Genomic DNA, 20265 nt, shown 5'->3' on the forward strand with positions numbered 1-20265 from the left:
TTACTGTGCAGAGCTTTGCAAAACAGTTTGACAAGGGTGTGAATGACAGAGAAGAAAGAAATGCAAATGTAAATGTCATTTGGTATATTTTAGGTATAGTGGTCAAACTAATATGAAATTCGTTGTAACACAATTCCTGGAACGCTTCATTAATGATAACAAATATACAGTTATGAATTTTTAAACAATAATAAAATACAGTTCAGCGAGAAACCCATACAATACAATTTATTATTAATAATGTATATTCAATAAGAAACAGCAAAGCTATATCTAGCGTAAGCCCCCCCAAAAAAGTGTCAGGAGTGAGAGGTAAAAAGGATATACACTACGTTTCATTTGTTATTCAGGCACAATTGGATAATATAAAATATAAAATGCAATGAATGTAGAAGCGTTGGATAATATAAGAGTATGGAGAAAATGTAACATAGTCTGTGAGTTGTAGGCAGGTGCCAGTATTAAACAATTTAATTATACAAATTTAAAGTGACAACAATTTAAAAGGCAAAGCTAACCTGGTTTTGTCACTTAAATGATTGCTGCTTTACATCTAGCAGTTAAATAGCTGAACTCTAATGACTGCCACTCACATGCTATTACAGTACATTTACCCCTGTATGTTTATATGTCTGTAGGGAACACACATTTCTAAATGTTTTACTAGCATACAGTAATGCAACAGTAAGGAAATTTCATATGGTTACTTTTACTGTTACAGGTTGAGTATCCCATATCCAAATATTCCGAAATACGGAATATTCCGAAATACGGACTTTTTTGAGTGAGAGTGAGATAGTGAAACCTTTGTTTTTTGATGGCTCAATGTACACAAACTTTGTTTAATACACAAAGTTATTAAAAATATTGTATTAAATGACCTTCAGGCTGTGTGTATAAGGTGTATATGAAACATAAATGAATTGTGTGAATGTAGACACACTTTGTTTAATGCACAAAGTTATAAAAAATATTGGCTAAAATGACCTTCAGGCTGTGTGTATAAGGTGTATATGTAACATAAATGCATTCTGTGCTTAGATTTAGGTCCCATCACCATGATATCTCATTATGGTATGCAATTATTCCAAAATACGGAAAAATCCCATATCCAAAATACCTCTGGTCCCAAGCATTTTGGATAAGGGAGACTCAACCTGTATTATTATTTTGGGGTCTTCAAGCTGTGGGAATATTATCAAATGCAAAGCCCAAAAAGTCACACTATACATCGTTTATATTCTCATCTGCTAGCTGTTTCCTGGCCTGGCACTATTAATGCCCAGAACTGGTGGTACCTTACCATGGCTTCATTTCTTATTCACTATCTCTGTCTGGAATGGATTATGGTGAAATGACACCCTCTAACTGCCACAGTAAAATCTGATGATTCTAGAAAACATGAGACTGGTTTGTAGGAGCACCTGACCCTTTATACCGATCTCACACAAGATGTAACTGGTACGTTATAATGGCTCAGCCCAATAATATTACTGAGGGGATGCAGTTCATTTGCCGGCGGGCGGGATCCCGGTGGTCAGGATATCAACGCCGGAATCCTGATCGCTGACAATGCCGACAGCCGGAATCCTGGCTAACAGTGGCTATACCCACTTGTACTACCCATAGAGTGGGAATAGAACCTGTGGTGAGTGCAGTGAGCCACCAAACCCGCAGCACTGCAAGCACAGCAAGCCCGCAAGGGGACTCTTTGCGCGCGCCCTGCAGCTGGCATACTGACGGCCAGGATGCCATTATCGGTATACTGACGGCTGGCATCTCGACTGTCATTATATCATCCCTGCCCGAGAACCTGATAAGCACAGTAATATTCATGAGTAATATTTATTACCTGTGATCAATAAATGTGTTATTATTGACAATTTAACAGCCAGTGCTGGTATATCTTTCTCTCTTTATTCACGAGAAGAGCATGCTATCATTTGGATGCAAAAATAAAAAAAGCATTGCTATCATTTATTATTACATTTGTAACAGTTATCTAAAAAAATGGACTAGATGATATACAGAAGAAACCAATCAGTCATACTGTACCTACTATAGCTGGTCCTTCAAAAGTGTAACTGTGACTATAGCTAAGTAAATCCAAATATTAGGTTTTTTTTAGTTATTTTTTTAAATTTTTATAAATGATCCTTCTAGCATTCTGTATGCAATACATTGTAAGCAGACCACAGCTAATTTAATCAGCAATGTGTAAGCATTACTGTATGGATTGTGAGTGCTGGTATTGAAAATAAATCTGTGGCACTTACTTCTTTCCTTATTTATCCTAAATTTCAAGGCTAAAAATATGTGTAATAAACATTCCATGTGAATAGGAAGGGGGTGAGGAACGCTTGTGCACCTGAATGTGTATATGGAAAATGTCACCCATCTTATGTGTTCAAATTATTTCACTTATTTTAATTCACAAATGTGCACCACATATCATAAGAAGAAATGACATAAAAAGCCATAATCACATTGGCGCAGATTGTGGGGCATATATAATAGGGTCTGAGTTTGCCAGAGTTGCGGGATGCCAGACGATCATGGAAGTTTTTAAAGTGGCAGTCATTTACAAGACATGGTTTTGCCTTGTAGATGATTGCCGCTTTTAAAAAACGTCCGAGATCGTCCGGCATCCCGCACCACTGGCAAACTCGGACACTATTACATATGCCCCCCTACATATCTAATCAGATTGTATCATTATTTGGATGGGAACTGATTTCCCTGCAGATCTGAGTACCTCACTGGATCTGTCATCTTTTGTATTGCTACATCTACAGTATTAATACTGCAATATTTTTTAGATTCATTATGAGATACATAATATATTTTCTGATTAGATTAACAGTCTGTGGTAATTATATGTTTCTATGTGTATATTTTATATTGTGTCTTGTTCATATTTATGAATTAAAATAATATCTTTATTGAACATATTAGGTGGTTATAATTTTATACACATATCCAAGTGCACAAGCGTTGCTAACCCCCATCTGTATTTATGTGCATGTGATGAACTCTGTTTAAAAAGATTCAAACTAAAGCATAATTTATTATAGAGCCATAGATAAACACATTAACTAAAGACGTTCATTTGTTAGAGAAGTTTTATATGTTATTATAATAAGTATTTAAGTGAAGATTGAACATAGACCAAAATATGTCTCTGACTCTGATGGGGTCTATCAGTTGTTTATATGGCTATATATATATATATATATATATATATATATATTGTCAGAAACAAACAGCACTCAGCGCATAATAATAATTAGAAAAAATACCGCCTGTATTGAATCAACAGTTAACGGATTTGGAGCGTCTGCTCCTTCATCAGTATTTTTAAAAGCAGGATACAACCTACATTACTGGATGTGCACTGGGGGCCTGGTGAGAGAATTGCAAGTGAGTGCCGGCTCTGCTATGGAAGAATATATCTATATCTATCTCTCTCTCTCTTTCTTTCTTTCTTTCTTTCTTTCTTTCTTTCTTTCTTTCTTTCTTTTTCTTTCTTTCTTTCTTTCTTTCTTTCTTTCTTTCTTTCTTTCTTTCTTTCTTTCTTTCCCTCTCTCTCTCTCTATATATATATATATATATATATATACTCGTGTATATCTATATACATATATATATATATACATATATGTAAATATATATATATATATATATATAATATATATATATATATATATATATAGAGAGAGAGAGAGAGAGAGAGAGAGAGAGAAAATGGTTTCTAAGATGTAATTTCAGTATATCAAATAAATATGTATGTTTTAAAACTTTTTAATATGTTTGATTACTGCTCATGACATTACAGCGGTGCTAAATATATCCTTTTGTAATTTTTCTTTATACAGTGTGGTCACATACCACATGGTATCCAGATTTACTGTAGGAGTGGTGAGTGTAGTGGATCAATGCCTTTTGTTTATTTGATTGTTTAATTAATGAGTCTTTTTGTAATCACATCTTCTCCCGCACCCCAGTGTTAGCTAATGTAAGCCAGCTTGTGTCAGGTGCTTTCCTAGGTATTTTATAGCTGATATGCTTGGTTGAGGTCTAACCTTTAAACGCTGGTGTGCAGGTGCAGGTGAGTGTTAAACTAGGAAGCGTGTCTAATGTTTTGCACTAATGTGATAACAATTGCCATGTTTAGAGTAGGACTGACCAGATGAGGAAGACTTTAGCGCAGTTGGTCAGCTTAATAAATGTTGCAACAACTGAAAATAAAATTCCCTGTTTAGAAAGTATAGAGAATACATCTTGGAGTGTCTATAATATATATGGTTAGTGCAGAGCTTCAGTGATTTACACCTACAGTGTCTATCTGTCTGTCTATCTATCATTCGTAATGCAGTATAAGGCAGACGTATAACACACAAACTTGCATGTAAATCTGTTGCTGTTGCCCTATGTTTGAAAAATCCTCATGACATTATAGCAGTGGTAAATATCAGGAATAATATAGGCAAAAAATACATAATAATATTACATTATATATATATTAGCCAGGGATTAATAACTCTGCATAGATGTTATTATAATGCCGGGATGAGATTGTAGCTTTATGGATGACACAAATAGATTTTGTCTATAATGACATAGATAATATTGGTGGATGGGCCTCTACTTTAAAATTAAACTTTCCATATTACTGTTTACATTTTAAATGGTATCCCCAGGTATACAATACTACTACTATACTGTAAAAGTTGCTATACTTAAAAAGTTGCCGTAAGTAATATTTTACTCCCCAAGTATAGCATTCCTTACATAATAATTTATTTTACATTAATGTTAGAATCACATTTATTGTAGAAGTGGCTCTTCTTTTTCTAATTGATTTTTCTTTAAAAATGTAGCCTTTTCACAAACTCTTACAGCAGCCTCAGCAATGAGGAGGAAATTGTGAAGTACTTCATCTTATTACTTAGTGATTTATCGGCTTTACTTCTGGTTGCCTGAAATATAATTGTCACTTAAGGAGATATTTATCAAAGCTTAAATAATTAAATTGTGAGAGATATTAACCAATCACCTCCTAACCGTAACTTTTCAAACACACCCTATAAAATGTAAGCAGTAGCTGATTGGCTATTACTTTATCTCTCACAATTTTGTCTTTCTCCAAGCTTTGATATATACCCCCCTTAGTCTAGCAGAAAAAATGAATCCATGTTTTGTATGTAAAATATCCACCATATTTATCAAGTACAGGTTGAGTATCCCATATCCAAATATTCCGAAATACGGAATATTCCGAAATACGGACTTTTTTGAGTGAGAGTGAGATAGTGAAACCTTTGTTTTCTGATGGCTCAATGTACACAAACTTTGTTTAATACACAAAGTTATTAAATATATTGTATTAAATGACCTTCAGGCTGTGTGTATAAGGTGTATATGAAACATAAATGAATTGTGTGAATGCAGACACACTTTGTTTAATGTACAAAGTTATAAAAAATATTGGCTAAAATGACCTTCAGGCTGTGTGTATAAGGTGTATATGTAACATAAATGCATTCTGTGCTTATATTTAGGTCCCATCACCATGATCTCATTATGGTATGCAATTATTCCAAAATACAGAAAAATCCCATATCCAAAATACCTCTGGTCCCAAGCATTTTGGATAAGGGAGACTCAACCTGTATTTGGTTTACTTACTGACAGTTCTTCCCTGTGTTGAGCAAATAAAATTAAAAGGGCTATGCCTTTAATAACAAGCACGGGGTGTTTTACTAGTAAAAGCATTGCCCTTTTAAATTTCGAGGTTAAACTCTCCGGGAAGTGGCAGCCTTTACAAGCTGCCACTTATTAAAAAAGCCTACTATAGATTGTAAGATTGCGAGCAAGGCCCTCTTACCTCGTGTGTCTTTTAATAACACCCATTCTAATTTTATTTCTTATAAATTTCAATGGAATATACTGGCACTATATATATACATATATATACACACACACACACACACACACACACACACACACACACACACACACACACTGTATATAAATAAATAATTACCATTAAAATGACACAAGAATTCACAATATTAATACCTACAACCATGCACATTACACCTAGCTGGGAAAAACACTTTTGGGAGACTTTTTCCCAAAAAGACTTGGAAACCAGAAGACGACCGAATTGCAAAGTCAGGGTGGTAAGAAATACAGTGCATGCCAAAAATGAATTAAGTGGATCAGCACTTACCGTGATATGTGTGGCTCAGGGCAGTATGGCAAAGCTGTACAAAGTGAGGATTCAATATTCATTTCCTGCAGCTTCTTTTGGAATAAATAGAGAAATAAATATCTAGTAGAGATGTACATGTAGATATAAAGTATGAAGACCTAGACTATAGTGACAACTGCTAGAAGTGATAAAACTTTTTGACATTTGTCAATAGGCGGGACTTCTCAGGAGATCTGCCAATGAAATCCTTCTAGTGACAGAGAAAATTGATTCGTACCAACTGGAACCCTTCATTTATTTATTTGTTTTGTTTGGTGCCTGAATCAGTCTTGCATGCTCTGCAGATTTCCTGCTGTGGAGCTTGTTGTAGTGTAACAACCAGAGCTGATCTGAGATTGGTCAATGCGTGGGTGACGTATGAGTTTAATTTCAGAAGCTCTGGGCTCGGGAGCCGTTATGTAGTTTGCACTGTATGACTAGTCTTCCTGTACTGCTGAGTCTTTGTGAATTTTATTTGGGGCTCAAGTGATTCAGAAACCTATAATATATCACAACAGCCATCAGGGGAATTTTTGTGCATCCTTTAATATACAACTGTCTGCTGTGGTAACAGTTTCAGTGCAGGAAACAAAATGCAGGGAAATTCCTCCACATTAAATACATTATACGTGTCTCCCCAAGATCATCTGTGCAGTTTGTAGATTGCAGGCACCTTTTCTTTTGTCTTTTTAGGGTGAAATCGGGATGCTTTTCCCTGTGGACCTGAAACATTTCCAAAATGTGTTTTACCTGTAATCAAAGACAATACATCATTTTAATCAATAAAAACATCTAATGGCATGAATAAAAAAACAAAAGATTTTTTTTTTTTTTAAATTTGAGAATTGTATAAGAGACACTCACATGCTGTTTATGAAGTTCTGACACTGCACTTTCCTGGATATAACTTTAGAGATGCAAGAAGCGAGAGTAACTGCAGGCTGTGTGCTTCTCCTAACTCGGTCCCTACAGAGACTCCCACCCAAACAGTGTGCTGTAAGTTGATATGAGTTTTGTGGTTTTGGAGAATGAAGGAAATATGAATCAGGTTCTAATTTAAAATGGATTCTAAGAAGACAAAATAGAATTAGGATGTTTAAGCAACTTAAGAGTTGAACCCCCAATATAAGCAGTCACCCAGGACATAAATACCTACAGCGTATGTGTATGATAGTAACCCCAAGACACATTTTATACTCTTGAGACATGCTAGGATACTATGTATCATTTATGTCTTGTAGAAAGTGCCATGTGGAAATTCTTTGACACTGCTGTGTATGTGCCAGAGTGGTCAGAATGCTATTTAAAACTTGACATTCTCCACCCACAGACAGCTTGATAGTCCTGAACATCTGTGAATTGTGAATCCTGTAAACTTGAAGTTTTGAAATGCTGCCAGCTTGAATACTTTGAATGACTACATGGGTAGATTGCAAGACAATATGGGGTGCACACAAAAGGGATTCATTTCAAAATTAATTATAGAATTGTAATCGATTTTTGGAACTCTAGCAGGCAAGAGGCCTTCCCCAATTTGTAAGGTATACTTAAAGGGAAACTATACCCGAGGCGAGTGAGGACTGCTTTCATTATATACTGTATATGTAACAAAACAGGGATAATCAGTATGTATGTCATTATCCAAGTAGAAATTTTGGTGCTCACACACAGGACTATCACAGCATACAATATAAAGCTCAAATGACCATACCAGGAGGATTGTAAAACTGATCTATTCCAGTGATTCCCAAACTGTATACAGCACTTATAGCGGTGCCTTGGGTTTGTGGTCCAGGACCAAATACTGTCCCTAACCACATAACTGAACCTAAGGATGACGTATAAACACAATTTAATTTACATTTTTCCCCCCGGTATTTCTCAATAAGAATTTTATCACCTAGGGGTGCTGTGTAACAAATTATGATACTCAAAGGTGCCATGATTTAAAATACGTCTGGGAACCACCAGTCTCTCATATATGTTGGAAAATCATCTGATGTCCACACTGTTTTGTAGGAAATGATTGAGGTGTTAAGTCAGATCACTTATGCGCTATATTTTAGTGGCTGCCATACTGTATTCCTTGCTGAAACAAGGAAAGAAAAAGCATAGATTATAGATGCTGAGCATTTCCCAATAAACTACTTTTGAAAAAAATAATTATTCAGAATTAGTATGTTTCTTTGCTGTTAAAGAGACTACCTGTTATTGACATTTTTTGTATTTTTTTTTTTTCATTTCACTGTTCCAATAACCTCTTCTGAACAAAACTGTAACATTATGATTTGTAGGATTTAAATTTGTATTAAACCAAATATTAAGTAGTGCTTAGTACTGTATATCTACACCCCTGAATTGATGGATTGTGCCAATGATGGCTTCAAAAGAATCTTTCTTCCCGATTTGTATCCACCACTGAAACTGAATTAAGTAGGATTTTAGGTGGTGTCTTGCTGTGCCTCTATGCTTTTTTTGTTATACCACTTGGCCAAACCCCAAGTCTTTTCTAATAGTGGTGTGTGGGCGCTGCTGTCCACTGAATGGCACCTGTGATTTTCCTGGAAAAGCCTGAAGCCTGATTCGTATAGTTCTTTAGTCTTGTAACTGCAGTAGGAATCTGAATAAATGATACTAATTTGTCAGTGATGTCAGCTAATGGGGTTCTGTCCAGCACATCAGCCAGGTAGACAATTTAGTTTAACAGCTGAGGGGGCGGAGCTAGTTAGCACAAGGGATTACCTGTCATGATCTAGCACCTGGGAAGCAGCAGAGATCATTGCCTCATATCTGCATTAAATAACAGTAATTCCCAGGTAGTCCCTTTACCAGCAAAATACCCATTTATTTTTAGACACATATTTAACAAAGCATCACTGTACTGTTCATAGTGAAACTGAAATAAAAGCTAATTGTATTTGTTGAAATGAGGTGACCATTTTGATAGAGACATACTACTTTAATATATTAATGATAATATGAACAGAATGATTTGCCCCTAATATGACATCTTAATTGTGCATCACATGGTGCGTATTTATAGATTTGCCTGTACTGATTTAACATGCCACAGTATATTATTCATGGAGAGTACTCATTTAAAGCTTTCAAGTTGTCAGGTCTGGCAATGACACTTACTAAAACCAATAGAATTGTCACATTGCAAATGTAAACATTGAGTGTAATGATGAAGACAGAAATGCAATCATTTATGAAAACAATATACAAGCATAATACCACCCTCACATAGGCAAAACTAGAGAACTGGTAATGGGTGTCCCAGTTTTAGCACCATGTCAGAATATAATATATATAATGCCTCCAGTAGTGCCAGTTACACATAATGCCCCCAGTAGTGCCAGTTATACATAATGCCCCAGTAGTGCCAGTTATACATAATGCCCCCAGCAGTGCCAATTATACATAATGCCCCCAGCAGTGCCAGTTACACAGTTGCGCCAGATACATGTGATGCCCCAGTTGTGCCAGATACACCTAATGCCCCATTTGTGCCAGATACACATAATACCTCCAGTTGTGCCAGATATATGTAATGCCCCCAGTTGTGCCAGATACATGTAATTCCCCCAGTTGTGCCAGATACATGTAATACCATCAGCAGTGCCATGTACACGTAATGCCCCCAGCAGTGCCAGATACACATAATACCCTTTAACATCAGATACATGTAATACCATCAGCAGTGCCATGTACACGTAATGCCCCCAGCAGTGCCAGATACATATAATATCCCCAGCAGTGCCAGATATATGTAATGCCCCCAGTACTGCCAGATACACATAATGCTCCCAGAGGTGCCAGATATACATAATGCCAGAGACACATTATACCCCCAGCAGTGCCAGATACATTTATTAATATATAATGCTCTCCCCCTTTCCCAACTGTAGACAGTCTGCCTGCAGCTTCAACCAACCTGATAAGAAAGAGCTGACAGACAGTAACTGGCCAACATTCTTCCTTCCCATGATCCCCTTCAATACAGCCAGTGAACAGACAGCATGTACCAAACACTGGGGAGGTGAGGTCACGACTCATGGTGGTCACTCTGAGTAGTCAGACAGAGCGGGTGGGCAGGAGCATGTAGTATGGCTGCAGGACAGCTTCTCTGTGGCAGACAGAGCGGGTGGTCAGGAGCGACGGTTGAGAACAGCAGCTTCTCCTCATTGCAGCTGGCAGACACAGACAGGGTGGACGGGTGGGTGTGAGTGTGGTGTGACATCATCATGTCATGCCACACACATACAAGATGATTCAATAGGCTATAATACAGGGGATGCGGAGCTATGGAGCTACAACATGGCCATCGTCCTCCCAGTCAGTAGATGTATTCCTGACCAGGCGGACACTAATTAAATGTATAAATCGGTGTTCAGGCTAATGGGTGGTCCAAAGCACCCCCGGACCACCCCTAGTTTCACCTATGCACAATCAGTTAGAGATCAGACCTTGACTGGCCACTTGCAATTGACATTAAAGCATTGATGTAAAAATACCCATTTATTGCTTTATCATATGAATACTGCAGATACCTCATACATAAAGGAAATGTGCATACATTAGTAAAAAGAAAGGTTCATGGAATAATGGCATATTTCCACACACATGCAAAGCTCAATACATCTCCACCGGTGCTGGGTATCCGCTGTACAGTATGTAGCTTGATGTAACAAAGGGGGTCATTCCGAGTTGATCGCTCGCTAGCAGTTTTTAGCAGCTGTGCAAATGCATTGTCACCGCCCACCGGGGAGTTTATTTTCGCTTTGCATAAGTGCGAACGCTTGTGCAGCAGAGCGCCTGCAAAAACATTTTGTGCAAAACAAGACCAGCCCTGCACTTACTCTTCGTGTGCTTTGATTCTAACGTTGGAGGGTTTGCTTTTGACATCACACACCACCCTGCGTTCGCCCAGCCACGCCTGCGTTTTCCTCTACACGCCCGCGTTTTTCCAAACACTCCCTGAAAACGGTCAGTTGACACCCAGTAAACGCCCCCTTCCTGTCAATCTTCTTGCGTTGTGCCGTGCGACTTAAAGCTTCTCTAGAACCTGTGCAAAACCACAAAGGTCTTTGTACCTGTACGTCGCGCGTGCACATTGTGGTGCATATGCATGCGCAGAAATGCTGATTTTTAGCCTGATCACTGCGCTGCGAACAATGGCAGCTAGCGATCAACTCGGAATGACCCCCAAAGTCACAATATTTATTAGGACATGGGATGCAGGATTCCACGGAAACGTTTTTATTGCAAAATGTCACTGGTAGGGGGTACATGATGCTTTGAAAACAGTGTGCAAATGGACAGACAAATGAATAGACTAAGGGCCTAATTCAGACCTGCTCGCTGCTGTGCGTTTTTGCAAAGGTCTGTTATCAGATAGTCGCTGCCCAGGAAGAGTGAAAACCCGCCCCATGCAAGTGTGCGAATGAATGTGTACGGTGTGCAAAAATTCCACCAGACTGCGGACAGCTGCAAATCCATTCGCAACTCACTCACCATCTAATGATTTTTCCATTCGTTGTGGTTCACTGCGCACTGAGACCTATTGTGCGGACAAGCAGCTGCACTTTCAGGTGACCAACCAGAAAAGTTACTTTGCAATAGAGGGATAATGTCCTTTCACTTTCTTCACGGTGTCTAGAGCATTCAGCTTTTGGCATAAGATTAGATAAGGAGGGCTCTGGACAGGTCCTTGTCCCGGACCATAGGAACCCGCGGTGCGTCCTGGTGCAGACGCCCTCGGGAACCCGTGAGCCGGAGTATCGGTCCTGTCTTGGGTTGCGAGGAAATCCCGGATAGTGCTCTGCAGAGCTAACCTACCGGTGGGGGGATATCCGATAGGTTAGCTCTGCAGAGCGGGTTCCTATGGTTCGGGACAAGGACCTGTCCAGAGCCCTCCTTATCTAATCTTATGCCAAAAGCTGAATGCTCTAGACACCGTGAAGAAAGTGAAAGGACATTATTTATCACCATCAAACACGATCAGTGTTTTGTTCAATTTAAGCTACGTATTAGTAAGTGCACTATAAAAAGGACACAATTAAACAGCATCCCTCATTGAGCTACAAGTTACTGAGAAAGACTTTATGCTGCTGTACCATCTGGCACACTAAAGCGATTTATAACCAATAAATAAATATATTTTAACATCTATACAGTAATATCTTATCATTTAGATATACGGTTTATAGTTATTTATTATTTCATGACTACAAGAAACATTTATCCGTTGTATGCATGTGTGGAGAGGTCCACATAACAACACATTATTCCGACAGTAATTAGGACTGAGCGCAGCACTATCCCTCTATTGCAAAGTAATGATTTTTCCAGTCTGTGCAGTCTGTGAGTAACCCAAGACTTACTCCTACAGTGCGATACAAACAGGCTGATCAGCGTTTTCAGGGACCTGAAAACGCCTGGGAATGCCTGTGTTCTTCCTGAGACTTCCTGAAAATGGAAAGTTATCGCCCACAAACGTCCTCTTCCTGTCAATCACCTTGCTAACGTTTGGTGACGTGCCTGTGCATTGCGGTGCATATGCATGCACAGTCATTCAATAATTGCCCGCTGCGCGAATTTGCACAACAGCGATCAGGTCTGAATTGCGCATTTAAGCTGTAATGAATAATTGCCTTTATTGTGTTACACTAATGATAATACAGCAATAAAACATTTTTTCATATGCCCAGGTAAAACATTTGTTAATTTAAGCCCTGCAAGTTGCCTCAACTCGCAATCTACAGGACTTAAAGCATCTGCTGCTAAAGTTTTGGTGCCAGATGCCTCACCTTCAGAGGTCTTGTGGAGTCCATGCCTCAGCGGGTCAATATTATACCCTTTTCAGACATGAATCAAAATCCCGGGTTTATGCACGTGAATGCACATCATCCCAGGATTTTGGTATGTCTAAATGCAAACGACCCGGGACTGGGTCCACAGCCCTTCTCCTGACCAGGGTTATGGACCTCAGACCAGGAAATTTGCCGACGTGCTAGACCCAACAATTTCCGGAGTTTGATGTCTGAAAGGGCTATTAGGCAGGTAGTTTTAATATTATGGCTATTCGGTGTGTGTGTGTGTGTGTGTGTGTGTGTGTGTGTGTGTGTGTGTGTGTGTGTGTGTGTGTGTGTGTGTGTGTGTATTGTGACAAGATCACTGGAATAGTGGTGGAGGGTAGGTTTGCCTCAGGTTTCTTAACTATGTGTTTTAAAACCCCAGAAATATTGTGTTGGTTCTGCTGAGAGCTTTTTTCCTCTTGGAATGAACTGGATTAGGGCCCTGGGATTGGATGTGAGAAGAGAGAGTGGGTTATCCCAGGCCCAGTTCAGGGTTAGCTGCACAAAAGGCAAATTTGGGCTTTCAGCTGTATGGGTGTGTAAAAAAGGCTGTCAGTCTGTGCAATGACCACAAACATACACCCAATGTTATTAAGAACTATCTTCAGCGTAAAGAAGAACAGGTCCTGGAAGTGATGATATGGCCCCCACAGAGCCCTGATCCCAACATCATCAAGTCTGTCTGGGATTACATGAAGAGACAGAGGGATTTGAGCAAGCCTTCATCCACAGAAGATCTGTGGTTAGTTCTCCAAAATGTTTGGAACAACCTCCCTGCCGAGTTCCGTCAATAACTGTATGCAAGTGTATCAAGAAGAATTAATGCTGTTTTGAAGGCAAAGGGTGGTCACACCAAGGGCCGGATGTAATGCAGTGTGAGATAGCTGGATCTGCGAGATTCCAGCCAGACTCACACATTTTGTTAAAGCGGCAATCATTTACCAAGCAAAACCAACCTTGTAGATGTCTTGCTATTTTTGTTAATGATGTTAGAACTTAAAACCAGTTCAAAATTTATTGTTGAAAATGAAAAGTACAGTAGTATTACTTTCAAAAATCTTTGGGAAAGGTGCTCATCAACCCATATACATATGTATCCTTGTACTTGGAAAAGATGTCTTACATCACAAATCTTCTCGTGCTAGTCCATTCTTCCATACCCTCCAACATGACCCGCCCCACTAGGTACAAAATGCTCTGCTCCTGGACTTCCCTCTTAATTTATTATTGCCATCACCTGTGAAGAAACAGCTTTCTTATCATTTAACTAGTTCAACACAGGTGATGGAAATCATAAATTAAGAGGGAAGTCCAGAAACAGAGCATTTTGTACCTAGTGGGGCGGGTCATGTTGGAGGGTCTGTTCTTCTTCTCATGCTAATCCATTCTTATAAGAGTCTCTTTTGCAGACTCTCATAAAAATGGATAAAAGCACTCTGATTGGGCAGGGCATGAGAACTGCTGCACTCTGCAAATCAGAGTGGCCAAATTAATTTCTAGTGTCTGCAAATGACCGTCTGGTTCCTATCATGAGAAATTATGCAACATATTGCATGTGGTTTTGTTTTTTACAAGTTTCTTTTACAAAAGGACCATTGCAAAAGGATTTTGTAAGTAATAAATGGGTAAAATAGGTGACTTATTATTTTTTTTAATAAAGGTTTTTGAAAATTTTGTGTATGAGTCCTGTGGTTTTTATAAATTTTTATAGTTGCATCACCGGTACCAGTGGGCCCGGGCTGCCATACTAACACTTGTGGTTCTCCAAGTGCCATGCTGCCCTAGCAGCCCTTAATACTGGGCATGACCACACTTCCTGGGACTTGTAGTGTGCCTGTAAAGGACAATATTATTTCTATTATTATACAATTATTAACCCCGTACACACCACCCAGGGGGTATGGGGAATAGCCCTAGTGCTATGGACACTAGGACTGGTTGTGCCTAGGAGGGGGGCCCCGAACACATTTTTTGGGGGGGGCCCACTCCCCTGGAGGAAAGAGCTAGATGCCAGCTGTGTTTCAACTTTCAATTATGTATTTAAAGTGAAAACACAATCATTTATTTATTAGAACTATAGCAGACGAAGCATGTAATGCAGCTATGCTACTGTTCTGAGACTGATCTATTGTTTAGTAAGTGATTCTGGCATTTTTCCAGTGAACTATCAACTTACTGTTACATATGGGGATTGCTATGTTTAACATTAGAAACCAGTTGCATCGTGGAAAAATTGCTTAAGGTGCTATTACAGCAAGTTTGTCTGTTTTTTCATTGTATTACATATGATGAATTGCGCCAGTTTGGAAAAATTACAACCTATTATGTTAAAATGGTGTTACTGCTAAAATGCTAAATTTACCAAGCTCTGGAATACAAAGCATGATGCTGCGCGGCCCTGGTAACTAATACCATCCTCAGATGGAATTATCCATATTAGCCTGCGGGGTACACTTCTAAAACTTTCCAAGAGAGGGATCCTCCCCAGCAATGACACTTGCAAAGACATGGGGCCTAATTCTGAGTTGATCGCAGCAGCAAATTTGATAGCAGTTGGGCAAAACCATGTGCACTGCAGGAGGGGCAGATACAACGTGCAGAGAGAGTTAGATTTGGGTGAGGTGTATTCAAACTGAAATTTAAACCCTGCACAGAAACAAAATAAACAACTCACCCAAATCTAACTCTCTCTGCAAAAGTTATATCTGCCCCCCCCGCAGTGCACATGGTTTTGCCCAATTGCTAACAAACTTGCTGCTGCGATCAACTCAGAACTACCCCCATGGTCTTATGAGCACTCATGTGCAGTGGCACAGCCAGGCCCCGAACCAGGAAGTAAAGAGGTTACATTAGTAATCACTTTACTTCTAATTTTGTATACTGCAAGGATGGGTAGGTACTTCTAGCTTCATCTAGGTTTTTTAGGGCAACTAGTCTCTCTGAGCTACCTGGGGAAGTTACACTGGTCGCTAGCTGAAGACTACAGGACTTCCTCCACTAGATACTGGAAGTACCGTTCACCTGGAGCACCAATTTTGGCCAAAAAGACCAAAAGATACTGTAGTTTTAGTGCTCAGATGAGACATTATGGACAAAGTGTATCATTCTTTATGGCTTGCTAAATGGCTTTTTGTTTTATACCCAGCTCAGGTACCGTAAAATCCCAGTGATATTTGGGAAGATGACACTGGCCACTACAGAGCAAAGACTCTGGCACAGTACCAGAGCCTTTGCTTTCTATATGCAGTGCCATCTTCCCAAAGAGATTACCAGGAAGATGGTGCTGCCGATGCCGGCAACAGGTATACTTGGGGTGGGGGGATCAGACCCGGGCCCCCTCTGGTCCCCTCCAGTAGCCCAGGCTTGGATAATTTGTTTCCACCGCCCTCTCTCTCAGCACCACTGGCTACAACCCAAGTACTGTACTTCAGGGTGGCTTCATTATGCAGGTACCCAATCCAGCACTGAATCCCTATCTGAGCTCATTATCATTGCACACCTGCACCAGTCCTGCATCTGGTGCAATTTCTGTCTGAAATCAGATTGATTTCAGCATATGCAGAACTCTGCTGAGACCGCAATCCCAACTACAGTATTAGCCCATTACATGCCTTTACTCCCTTATCACGTTATGCCTATTTTGCCTATTTTGCCTATTTTGTAGTGACAGAGATATGTATGAGTCATAAGTGCTAAAAAATGTAAGTTGTGTCTGCAAAATGAACTTGGGTGCAACTCTGAGTCAGCTCCTTAGTGTGACATACTGTACGCAAACCTTTTTATGTGTATAGTTCTATTGTGAAGTGTATCATTACATTTAGTTGTTAAAGAAACAGTGGCTATTTATCAAACATGTCAATTACTAGCAGAACAAATAAGACCAATGGCGAAAAGAGGTTTTGTTGTTTTAGTAACGTCTGGCTTTATTAAAATATCAAATATTTATTTTTCCATGTTACTTTCAATTGTCGTTATCCCTATGTCCTTACAACAGATCAAGTTATTTTATATATAGAAGGTGCGGCAGTAGACTGTTTTTGTAAAAGGACTAGGTAACAGTGGTGATTCCTAACCTCAATGTGATTGGTTAACATGGGCGCAAATCCAACATCTTTGGCAAAATGAAACAAGTATCTATTTAGCTATAGATGGTGTAAGGGTTAGTATTACTACTTCACAGCTCTGAGGTCAAGGGTTCGATTCCCACCATGGCCCCAACTGTGTGGAGTTTGTATATTCTCCATGTGCTTGCATGGGCTTCCTCTGGGCACTCTGATCTTCTCCCAAAATCCAAAAAACGGGATGAAGAATTACAGTTCTTTTCCCACTTTTTTACACCTTTTTATTTGTTTTTTTATCTTTATTTCTATTCCTTTTTTTGTATGTATCAATTGATATATGAAACGACATTTGTATAATTTCCTTTTTATAATTAATTTATTGAGAAAAATACCATTAAAAAAAACGTATTGGTATGTAATTATTAGTTAACTAATAAACGGATTAAAATGTGAAGTAGTATAGCACTTTGTTGGAAACAGAGGAGTGTATACTCAGTAACAAAGTAATAATATCATTTTGAAGGGTTAACTTAAGAAATCATTGTGTACCATTATGTGACCCATTAGCTCTAATGAAACTAATATCTTTATCTCTGAATACATTTTATCTGTGGCTAACGAACCGTGCTCAGTTGAGAAGATACACGTTGTGGCCAGAGACCACCAGAGTCTGACTGATGGGCCTGCACTCCGCTCTCCTCTCCGTCCACCGACTCTGACACAGCAGCAGCGGGAGGGAGGGAGGGAGGTGGGAGGTGTGGGGTGGGGCGGGTGGGTCATATGTATAACTGGCTTTGTGGGACTTATCTGGCACTGGGGGCATATGTATATATGACACTGTGGGTCATATGTATATCTGGCATTGTGGGGCATATGTATAACTGGCACTGTGGGGCATATGTGTAACTGGCACTGTGGGGCATATCTGGCACTGTGGGGCATATGTATAACTGGCAATGTGAGGCATATGTATATCTGGCATTGTGGGGCATATGTGGCACCTGTGGGGCATATGTTTATCTGGCATTATGCAGCATATCTTGCATTGTGGGGCATATGTATAACTGGCACTGTGGGGCATATCTTGCACTGTCGGGCATATGTGTATCTGGCATGATAGACTGCGGAGGGTGCACGTCACTGTGACGTCACGGTAGTGCTGTGGGGAGATTACAACTCCTGGCATGCCTTGCGCGGCCAGGAAGGAACATGGTGGTGTTAGGGTCTCCTGCTCTGTGCTGCCACGTCATCATGGCAACCGGGAGACAAGTGCTAGCGGAGTAACCTGAGCGTAGCTGATACTCCGGTTCGGGTCTTTTGCTGTGCAGTAGTTACAGGCTCTGTGCACGGCAAGGGATCCGGTGCTGGTTTTTGTGCTCACAGTCTGTGAGGTCTGAGTGGGGCGTGGACAGCACCTGCTATATAAACCCTCTTCTCAGGTTAGGCAGATGCTGCTGAATCTTTGTTGGTTAGTCAGTTCCTGAAAGCTAGCTAGTACTGTGTAAACTTTGTATTTGTTTGTTGCTTACTGCAAATAGGCCTTGGGATTTGGTATTACACTCTGCCAATCCAGACCTAGCAGTAAGACTGGAGTCAGTCGTTTAACCTGCTGGGGTTCTTTTGCTACTCTGTGAACCTAGCAAGTTTGCGGCTGTATTCTCAGACTTGCCTGCCAAAATCCTTTCTCACTGTGCAAGGTGTTCAGGTGTCAGTTTAGTGGCAGTAAGCTGAACCAGTGCACTGCAAGTGAGGACTAGGATTGTGGAGACTCTCCTTGTGTCTATTATTCCATCTCTGACCAAGGAGTTTACTGCCACAGCCGTTGGTAACCCTTTAGGGTTTTGCTGTTGCCCTTAGCAACAGCATTTCGGATTCTCTACGTATTAAATCACTACATCTCGCTTCTTTCCATCTGAGCATTCCTAATACTAGGGAGACACCCAGTTTCTTAGCCTTTGGGCTTCTCTGTTCACTTTGTGTTTATTTTGTTACCCTATCACCTTCTGTGTATGTAATGTCATATTCCCCAGTCTGTCTGTGAGTTCATTTGTTTTGCATCCCTCACCGTTCAGACACCAGTACATTCCTGCTGGCACTGGTGTGCATAACATATTCAGCAGCCTAATACTCCTGTTGAAATTTTGTGGGAATATGGAGCATACCCCTCAAAATACTTTGCAACAGGTGGTCGATCAGGTGCAGGTCCTGACTCAACAATTTAATGATTTGTCCATTAAAATGCACACCTCGCAGGCCGCTGGCGGAGCTCCCACAGCAGCAGTACCTTCAGGGGTTAAGGAGCCGAAAGTAAATCTCCCGGATCGTTTTTCTGGAGATCGCTCGCAGTTCTTTTGTTTCAAGGAGAGCTGCAAGCTATATTTCCAGCTTAGGCCTCAGTCTTCTGGGTCGGAGATTCAGCGGGTGGGCATAGTGATTTCCTTGCTACAAGGAGACCCACAGGTCTGGGCATATGGGTTGCAGCCTGACTGTCCGTTGCTTAAAAGTGTTGATGCTTTTTTTACGGCACTGGGCATGTTGTATGATGACCCTGACAAGACGGCCTCAGCTGAGACTCAGATTTCGATCCTTAAGCAAGGGCGAAGGCCAGTTGAGGTTTATTGTATGGAGTTTCGGAGGTTGGCCCATGATACCCAGTGGAATGACCCAGCCCTGAGACACCAGTACCGAAGAGGTCTTTCTAACCAGTTAAAAGACCAACTGGTACAATATCCCTTGCCTGATAGCTTGGATCAGCTCATGCAGTTATCCATTCGGGTGGATAGACGGCTGAGAGATCGCAGGCTTATAAGGGAGACCGAGGTTTCCTTCTTTCCCAAGGGAACCTCAGACTCTGAGGAATTTTCCGAGGAGCCTATGCAGATTGGGGCTACCCGCCTCTCCTCGCGTGAGAAGACGCGGAGGAGACAGCAGGGGTTATGTTTGTACTGTGGGAATAAAGGTCATGTGGTAGTATCATGCCCAGAAAAGCCGGAAAACTTCAGGGCCTGAGGGTGATGGGAAATATCCTGTCAGGTCAGAAGTCGGAATTTCCCAAGAAGACTTTTATCATTCCGGTGACCTTGAAGAT

At 40.2% G+C, this 20265-nt stretch overlaps 1 protein-coding gene across 11 annotated transcripts in view; it reads right to left on the reverse strand.

Moving 5' to 3' along the window:
• The window catches only part of TP63 (tumor protein p63), an 875477-nt gene that overhangs the window by 461345 nt on the left and 393867 nt on the right, over window positions 1–20265 (reverse strand). For 7 of the 11 annotated variants that reach the window (XM_063916475.1, XM_063916476.1, XM_063916468.1 and 4 more), the window contains 2 exons: window positions 7121–7324; window positions 6236–7006 (listed from right to left, as the gene is read on the reverse strand). In XM_063916475.1, the coding sequence (XP_063772545.1) occupies window positions 6236–6354 (119 nt within the window). In that variant the 5' untranslated portion in view covers window positions 6355–7006; window positions 7121–7324. Of the gene's footprint in view, window positions 1–6235; window positions 7007–7120; window positions 7325–10193; window positions 10469–20265 lie in introns of those variants that run through there. The other 4 variants (XM_063916470.1, XM_063916469.1, XM_063916473.1 and 1 more) reach the window with 3 other exon arrangements.

This window comes from Pseudophryne corroboree, chromosome 4, assembly GCF_028390025.1.
Source record: "Pseudophryne corroboree isolate aPseCor3 chromosome 4, aPseCor3.hap2, whole genome shotgun sequence".
NCBI lineage: Eukaryota > Metazoa > Chordata > Amphibia > Anura > Myobatrachidae > Pseudophryne > Pseudophryne corroboree.